An 8,657-nucleotide genomic window follows, 5' to 3' on the forward strand; every position below is an offset into this window, starting at 1 on the left:
CATTCCTGCTAAAATTATAAATTAAAACACAATTTTCACAGATTTTAGTTTTTCTCAAAACCCTTGATGTTTTTTTAAATTGTATTTTGTCAACTACTTTATGATTCTCAATTCAATTTAGATCATAATGTTTTTTTTTAAAGAGTTCAATGATGTAATACATTCGTGTACAATGGCTTTCATATACTAGAGACATAATTCAAGTGTCACACGGGTAAATTCACTTTCAAACTCCATGGAGATTTCTTAATCATATGATCTTTGATTGACACTAGTAATAATTTGAGAAAATTAATTAATGGAATGTAATCATGGTGTTTGTGTTGTGTCAGACACCGAAACGTTGTTGATTAGAGGTATCGGGGCTATGTAACGGTTTTAGAGGTTTCTGTAGTGGCATCACAAGTGCAATTGCGATCACATCAGCCGTATTTTACGCAATATAAGGGTTTGCAGTGTAACCGCAAATGCAATTTAAAACCATGATAGAGAATGCATGCAAGGCTTAGTGTAGTTAATAAATATGTAATGAAAGTAAGCTTACACGAAGAGGTGGGGTGGTACAGGAACAAACAAAAGACATTAAATGCTGTTATGTTATTTTACTAGTTAATAACAAATTAATGATTTAAGTAACTGTAGATTAACTTGTATGTGTTGATTGCAGGCAGGAGCAATTTGAGAATTCTGCGGCAGGACGAGCTGCACGTGCACATCAACAAGGACTGGCAAAGCAATCTGCAAACTCAAACAAAGGCGAACCAACACTAAAGGTTTGGCGATTCAATATGCCACCTCTTTTTTCTTTGGCAATTCTTAATTGATACTGCCATCAAATATGCTGTTTCACATTGTGCTTCATGATTAAGAGTTTTATAGCACATTTTTATTTATTAATTTATTTGAAAATGTAACTTCTCTGAAATATGCTGCTGTCTTTCTTGCCAATGCTTTTTGACTAACAATTTTCAAATCAATTTATACCTCTCTAATGTTGTGTTTTGGCTCTTTTTATTTGTGGGTGCAGTGGCAGATGGGTTGAAGTTAGGCAATAAATCTGTCCTTACATGTAAGGTGAGGTGAAAGATCTATCTGATAATTTGTTGTTGTCCTTTTCATTTGGTTATGCAAATTTGTTTAACTTTAGGATTTATGAAAATTAATAATTGTCTACTGAATTTGATAATAAAAGTTTTGCCTACTGTGTTTTGAACAAATCAATGTACTTAAAGGTGAGTATGACCTAGATTGTTGAATCTGTGATTGAATTTTTTTGGACTAAATTAATTTGGAAAAATGAATAGAAGTAATGAATCCAACAAACCAGTTGTGTTTAGATTGAATTAAGGTAGTGTAGATTAGGATCAGTGGTTTTATGTTTTTGTAACAGATTGATTTATGTTTAACATAGAAAAGAATATCAAGTACTTTTGATCTGACAGAATGAAAATTTATCTTTATTGTTTGAAAGATCAATTTACCTGATTGGTTTCTTTTCTTGTGTTACAGTATTAACGTTAGGTCAATCAGATTTTACGCAATCAGATTTTACGTGCAGGATGCTTCCCTTCTCTCGAAGATGAACTAAAGGACTTGAGTGCAATTTTTTCGTATGTACAATTTGTGGTATACTAGTACTAGACAATGAAATGTTGATCTTTTGTTTGATTGTAAAGAATCAGCGGTGAAAGAAAATGGGTATAAGTTCTGTTGGTAGTTTGATACTTCCTTCCTCTCTTTACATGATATTTATTTCAGTAAAACCATATTTTTTCTACAGAAATTCTGCCCATCAATCTGTTTATTGTTTCTAGTTTTAAGTGCCTTACGTTTAACGACTCAAGATGAGGACTTTGTTTCATTTGTTTTGCGCGAGTATTACTAGTGAATCACAATGAAAAATTGGATCAATTCTGATTAAGGGCTAATAAATAATACTCTTTCAACCCGTCAACATACATCAGTTCAAAAGTATGCATTCGGATAAACCATCAAATTCTTCTACATGTTTAAATGTGTGCTTCTAAACAATTTGTGCAGATAGATGAGTATGTTTTCAAACATATCAGAAAATGACTCCTATGACATGATATGATAGCTTTCACGTCGAAACTTTTGAGTGCTTAAGGGGATCTTTACTCTTTTTTGTTTTTCTTTTCCTCATAAATGGACTTTAAGTACCTGAAGGAATTCCAACTCTGAAATTATTCTAGGTAAACTCCAATATCATAATGAATTATCACTGCCTATATGGCTTCACTTCATTAATCCCAACAACCAAGATAAGTCATCTATCTTTTGAGTGTGGATTTACCATGATCTTGGATTTCCTATATTTAAAAAATAATATATTTACACGCATTAGTTGATCTCAATGATCGATTCGAGATGGGTTGACAACGTTAAATCTTCATTACACCATCCTTAAATAATTTTCACCGTTGAGATCAAACAACCAAATTCAATAAATGCATCACACATTTACTATGTAGAAGATCTTGAACGAGTAATTTGAAACAGTGATGAATGACAGAAATTTGTTTCTCAGGTAAAAATCAGCTAACAGAAAAGTACTATAACAACCAAACCAAACTTCTGATTTCTGTGCTTACTCTGTCAAATTTAATTAATAGTATTTCATTGGAAAAAAGTTGAAAATTGAGCTATACATTTTTTAACAATTAGTTAACTAATCAAGGGTAACAATGAAATGATATTTTTTCCCATTATAATCTCTGCTTATGTCTTTTCTATTATACTCTCGGTGCATCTCGCATTCCCAACCACAAAGAATTGAAGTTCTCCAAAGTCTCAATCACTCAAACTTTTGCACTGGAGTTGAAAGCTTCAGCTCATAAGCAGCTTGAAAGCAATCTGCTGCTTGTTGTAACGAACCTTCCATTTTTGAAACCACTCCAAGGTTGAACCACGCGTCATGATTTGTCGGTTCCAATCGCAAAGCATTCATTAAAAAGCTTCTTGCTATTGGAAGCGATTGCATACCGAGTTTAATCAACAACTCCGCAGTTGAATTGATACTGGGAATATAATCAGGTTCTATTGACAATGAGATTGAGAACGAAACAAAGGCTTCCTTGTATAATGATTGAGCTTCAAACAACATCCCTGCCATTGCCATAATCGTGTATTTGCATATTAGTGATTTGTTAAAACACGGTGTTATCATGGCTGAAAAGACACAGAATAAAACATGCAAGCTTTTTTTCATCAATAAAAAGATGAAACAACAGGTTTCAGGTTCCATACCTGTAATATGCCAACTTCTGGGAGAGAAAAACTCTAGCAATTGAGCTTTGTCAACACAAGCTTTTGCATCAAGAAAGGAATTAAGATCTGCATAAATGGTTGCCAAATCCTGCCATGCTTCCATTTCCAACTTCCGTTCCGTTAATGCCTGCAAAGAGATGAAAAGCAAGGGAAATTCTTCTTAAGAATTCAGGGAGTCTAATCATTAGGCTAGAAATTTTTTAATTGTCCCTAATCATAAATTTCCAATCTTACGTAAGTTCTTATTTCTTAGCAACTTCCAAATCTATAAAAGTGATGTTATAGTGTTGATTCCTCAAAAGTAATTAACACACACCTCATCCCTGAATATTTTTGCTGGATCAAACTCAAAGTTCTTAGCTTGAAGAGAAAGCTCCTTTTTGGCTTCTATTACTGCAAGCAAGACTCTGTAGGTCTCTATTGCATGCTTTGGTTGCTTCTGAGCAATTTGAAGTACAGCTTTGAGTCTTAGTAGCTCTAACTGATCGACGTTCCCAGCGTCATCTAAAGTGAAATCAACTATAGTTTCTGCATCCTTAAACCTTTGTTGTGCAGATACTATGAGTGCTAACAACTGCCAACCTCTTCTAGAGCTTCCAACCATCATGTCTGAGTACCTTATTATGTTGTGATAAGCCGCATCTAGATTCCTCTGAATCGCATTTTCCAGTCCAAGGCTGAACGTTGCTTCTGCATCATCATTTCCGGTTAGAGCAGCTTTATTTAGGAAGTTCAAAGATTCTTTTTGAAATATAATTCTTTCAGAATCCAGTACAGATGTTCTAGCTGCAGCACCGTAACAAACACCGAGAATTTGTTGGCCTTGATTCAAAAAATGTTCATTTTGATGCTTGGCTAGATCAATAACTTGTTGTGAAAATTTGATGCCTTCATGAGTGTGATTTGGATATTGCGAACACAGTTTCGCACCAAACAAATATGAACGAAAATGAGGCATATGCTTTGCTTCAGAACTACCACAAGCCTTCCTCAAAAGGTTCAAGGCTGTTTCATTGTGTCCTGCTGCACTGTAACAAAGAGCGAGCGTGTACCACTTCTCGGCTCGATCAAAGATACCAGGTAGGATCTGCTCAACACAATCTGCCAATGATTCAAACATCCCGGAAACTGAAAGCGAAAATGAAAGATGGTCCATTATTTCAGCATCCCAATCTATTTCCTGAAGTGCCATTTTTCCGGATAGTATTAATAGCAAAAGTATCGCCTCTTCAATGTTAGTCATTGGTGTTGTTGGACCATTCACTTGCAAGTGAGAAGGTAGGTTTACTTCGACACCACCATAGAGTAGTGTTGTAGCTAAATCCTTTTGTAGACAGGCCAACCTTTTAGGCTCCAAATTCCACGGCTTGGTCAGCGTACGCCGATAAGCAGTGACAGCTTCGTCAAGAAAACCCGCCTTGATCCATAGATTTGGAAGCAACTCCAATGCTTTGTGGAACATTTCCTGCAACTTACATTCTTCACCAATACCCTCTGGCATTCCATTAGGAAGAGCTGATTCAATTATATCCACAATTATTCTGCACTCCTTTGCAGCCTCTGGTAGATAAGAAAGCATCACTAGTTAGAGTTGACAGCGTTGAGTGCAAAAACACATATACCTAAGTTGCTTCTTAGAACCACCCTTCCCCAAAATAATCATACATAATGTAGTGGCATTTATAGGAATTTATGAATATGCATTGATGCTAACATGGGGAATTGTTCAAGACTCAATGAGTCTGACTCATTTCATCAAAGGATAAAATTTTCAATAATTGCAGCATTTAATAACAGTATCCTCAATCAAACAATAAAACAATACAAATTATGGACTATGAAGCCCAAATACTTCAAAAAATGGCTAAGTAACGGCGTCTGACACGTATCCAATACTGATACACGTCCGATACTTCCGAATGCAAATCCAGAAAGTATCCAATATATTCTTTGATTATTTTTAAAAATATTTCCACCAATCCTTCTCAGATACACCTTTGATACTTCTTACCAACTAAAAATATAATTATCGTCCAGATACGATACATCTTCGCTACATCATACTAATTACAGATACAAAATTGTATGTTTATTGTGACACTTTTATAGTAGACAAAAGTATATTCTGATATAGGTGGGGAAAAGATATGTAACTATCAGTGTGTTTGGAACCGTGGCCAATTGAACTTTAATGCGCATTCATTGCGAAGCTATGACTAGAAGCTTCACGTTAGCCCGTGGTGAAAAAAAGGTTGTAAACTTGAAAACAAATATGTCATGCCTACTTGTTATGTTTATGTATTATTAATAAGCATTTAGCAATGTGAACGTGTCTTTACAAACATAATGCATTTATGAATATATTTGTGGTAACGTATCTGGGCCGCGTCATATTTTGATTTTTTTTTTAAGTTACTTGTATCCCCATATCCGTGTCGTATCGTACTATGTATTTGAGCTTCTAAGATTATGAAAAATGTTTAAAAGAGATAATAAATTACATGAAGGCGGTAATACCTGCATATCGCTCGAGTTCCTCTAAGGATTTGGCTTTAAGCAAAATTGCCTCAAGAAGCAAGCTTACTGAATGCATTGACATCAAATTAGGAAGTACAGTACCCGCCTTGGAACGAGGTTTCCTTAACTTGTTTCTTTCAGATATAGCTCTAATCATCCTTGGTGTCAAAGACCTGATATCAATACCTTGAAACACTTGAAGAGCAGCATCAAAGTTCCCTCTTTGATATTCAAGCCTCCCCAACAAAGCTCTAGCTTCCTTAAAATTTATCAAAAAAAAGAGTGGAGAAAATGACATCAAAACACACTCACTAGTCCAATATTAGCTTAAACTAGCTATGTAGTAATAACACTTCAAAACAAAAGTGTGTCCAGTGTTTGACATTCAATCACTTTCATTTTTCCTAAATTATTGTTGGTGTCTACGTGCTAGTGTCGTATGCTTGATGTCCGTGTTAGTGCTTTGTAGCAAAATAGCCATAAGCTATTTCTACAAACAATCCTTCATAAAGAAAGAAAGCAAGAAACACATAAATTTCTACCTCATAGTTTAATGAGAGAGCTTCTTTCAGAGTAGATTCAACATCTTCAACTTGTGTTTCATCCAATTTAGATTCCCAATCACCAGTCCTTGAAGATAATCCACTGGCAGAAAAATCCCTTGTTGCTAAGGATTCTGGTGACTGTGGTGCCTCTTCAAATTTGAATTGCTCTCCAGAACAAGCACACAACATCTTTCCTTTTTGAAATTGACCCTAACACAAATCAATCACTTCTCAATACACACCTTCACAAAAATCACAACAAAATCAAATGCATATCAATCAATAGTCACTACAATTTGTAAAATTAATCAAAACAAATTAAATAACTAAGTTAACATTGGTATCAAGTATCAACTTATCATCAAGTTACTAAACTAAACCAAAAATGCAACACCCCATTTACCTAGAATTTGAAATTTCCAAACTTTATATCATGAAATGGTTGATAGAATCATAGACCACAACTTCAAAAAGTTGATTTTTGAAAATTGAAGAAATCTTATTAAAAAATACAAATGCATAAAATAAAATAAAATGGCACGTTCTTGTAACAGAAATGTAAGTAACAAACCAGATGATGGATGGGAACAAACAATGAAAAATAAAATTCCGTTGGTGAAAAAATGACAGGTTTATTTTATAATTTTATAATTTATTGAAAAGCAATGATGGGTGTGATTAGAAAAAGAAGAGAACAAAAGGCTTTGCAGAAGAAGAAGAAGAACACGGGTGTGAATAGAGAAACACAAATGGGAAGGAAGGTTTGGAATTACCTTAGCTCAGATTCCAAAAATGAAGACTTTTTGTGCAGTCTTCAACACCATGAAAGCTACTCTTCTATTCAACTTTCTGTTTCTCTGTCTAAATATTTTTCATTTTCATATTTCATCTTTATACTATTTCTTTCATTCTTTTTTTAATTATTATAAAACATAGAGCACCTATAAAAGGTTAAACTTTTTCTCTAAATAAAGAGGAACCAATAATCAATATTTCAAATCATATTGCAGCTGCATCATACTACAATTTTTTTTTAAATACATTACAAATCATATTCAAACGTAGTTTAGTGAGTTTTTTTTTTTTTTTTGCTTTTTTAGACAAATTAAACGTGATTTAAAATTATAGCGTTGACAAGTTGATTTAAAATAATTCTTAAATTTTAAAATGTCTATCTACGACAATTATAATAATTAAATTAACTAATCTAACTATTTAAGGATGAATAGAATGATTAAATTATGGTAAACTTTTAAGTACTTATGAAGAAAGATGGATATCGATACTCTTAAAATATTGTAAAAATTACATAACTAACCTATATTTAAAAATAATATAAAAGGATAAAATCTTTTTTACATATAGAACGAGGCTCAAATAATTTTCATTTATAATAAGTTGTTCAAAAAAGATAAAATCTTAGGTGACGTAAGAATTTATTAGTGTTAGTATAATAGTATCTTTATTAATCATATAAATTATTTATTTATTTAATATCTTTATATAAAAGTTAATACACATTTTTATTCTTTTCAAAAGTATTGGTCAAAAATAATATTTTCATCGGTAACTAATAAATTTATGATAAATTCTTTTCATACTCTTGATAATATTTTACAAAATTTTGTAATTATTATTTGTCATTCATCTTAAATTATTATTGTGCTTGATATTTTGGATTTACTATCCCTGTACTTATATTCTCTTAAATATAAGCATTATTTGGGGGGAAATCGTCCCAAAATATAAGTAATTTTTTTCAAATGACTAAGTTCATTTATTATTATTTTTCTTAAATATATCTGTTATTAATACTACTAGTATATTTTGATAAAACTTAAAAGATAAATTGAATACATTTATGTATAAAATATTTTAGTAACATTTACACATAAAAGTTATATATTAAATCTACTGCCTATTTCTTTTAATATATATATATATATATAAAAAAAAGACACTATTAATACTATTAGTATATTTTGATAAAACTTAAAAGGTAAGTTGAATACATTTATATATAAAATATTTTAATAACATTTGCACATAAAAGTCATACATTAAATTTACTGCCTATTTCTTTTAATATATATATATATATATATATATATAAAAGACAATTAGAGCTTATATTTTAATAACATTTACACATAAAAGGACACTAAAGTTTTTATCTTAAATCGTTAAGAAAGTCGCGTAGACTTTTTTATAAATGATAATATTTTTAAAGATTAAATTGATTATCTACTAAAACTTAATTTATTTTTCTAGTAGTAAAAGTTGATTTTAAAATAAATTGTACAAAGA

General features: G+C 31.8%; 2 protein-coding genes across 10 annotated transcripts in view; one reads left to right on the forward strand and one right to left on the reverse strand.

Annotated features, from left to right (window-relative positions):
- LOC105852009 (uncharacterized) overlaps positions 1 to 1,724 on the forward strand; it is a 2,531-nt gene extending 807 nt beyond the window's left edge. Inside the window, exons 2-4 of one of the 4 annotated variants that reach the window (XM_012715334.3) lie at positions 668 to 773; positions 1,028 to 1,079; positions 1,510 to 1,724. In XM_012715334.3, the coding sequence (XP_012570788.1) occupies positions 668 to 773; positions 1,028 to 1,042 (121 nt within the window). In that variant the 3' untranslated portion in view covers positions 1,043 to 1,079; positions 1,510 to 1,724. The remainder of the gene's footprint in view (positions 1 to 667; positions 774 to 1,027; positions 1,080 to 1,509) is intronic. The other 3 variants (XM_027333382.2, XM_012715335.3, XM_012715333.3) reach the window with 3 other exon arrangements.
- Positions 1,725 to 2,571: 847 nt separating this feature from the next.
- On the reverse strand, positions 2,572 to 7,261 carry LOC101512640 (protein NPGR1). 6 transcript variants are annotated; one of them, XM_012715330.3, is made up of 6 exons: positions 7,124 to 7,261; positions 6,348 to 6,560; positions 5,806 to 6,064; positions 3,605 to 4,848; positions 3,268 to 3,415; positions 2,572 to 3,126 (listed from the first exon to the last, which is right to left on the reverse strand). In XM_012715330.3, exons 2-6 carry the CDS (start codon positions 6,537 to 6,539, stop codon positions 2,816 to 2,818), a joined length of 2,154 nt encoding a protein of 717 aa, XP_012570784.1. In that variant the 5' UTR covers positions 6,540 to 6,560; positions 7,124 to 7,261; the 3' UTR covers positions 2,572 to 2,815. The 6 variants fall into 6 exon arrangements, with proteins under 6 accessions (XP_012570784.1, XP_004498994.1, XP_027188991.1 ...); XM_004498937.4 differs by having other exon boundaries at positions 6,348 to 6,592; XM_027333190.2 differs by lacking the exon at positions 7,124 to 7,261 and adding an exon at positions 6,922 to 7,102.
- Positions 7,262 to 8,657: the final 1,396 nt, after the last annotated feature.

The sequence above is a fragment of the Cicer arietinum genome, chromosome 4, assembly GCF_000331145.2.
Source record: "Cicer arietinum cultivar CDC Frontier isolate Library 1 chromosome 4, Cicar.CDCFrontier_v2.0, whole genome shotgun sequence".
Taxonomy (NCBI): domain Eukaryota; kingdom Viridiplantae; phylum Streptophyta; class Magnoliopsida; order Fabales; family Fabaceae; genus Cicer; species Cicer arietinum.

Coding starts and splice junctions, on each gene's coding strand:
- LOC101512640 (XM_012715330.3), bottom strand. CDS start 6,539: ATGTTGTGTGCTTGTTCTGGAGAGCAATTCAAATTTGAAGAGGCACCA. Junction 3,416..3,604: donor CAAAAATATTCAGGGATGAG/GTGTGTGTTAAT, acceptor ATCTCTTTGCAG/GCATTAACGGAACGGAAGTT. Junction 3,127..3,267: donor CAGAAGTTGGCATATTACAG/GTATGGAACCTG, acceptor TGGCAATGGCAG/GGATGTTGTTTGAAGCTCAA.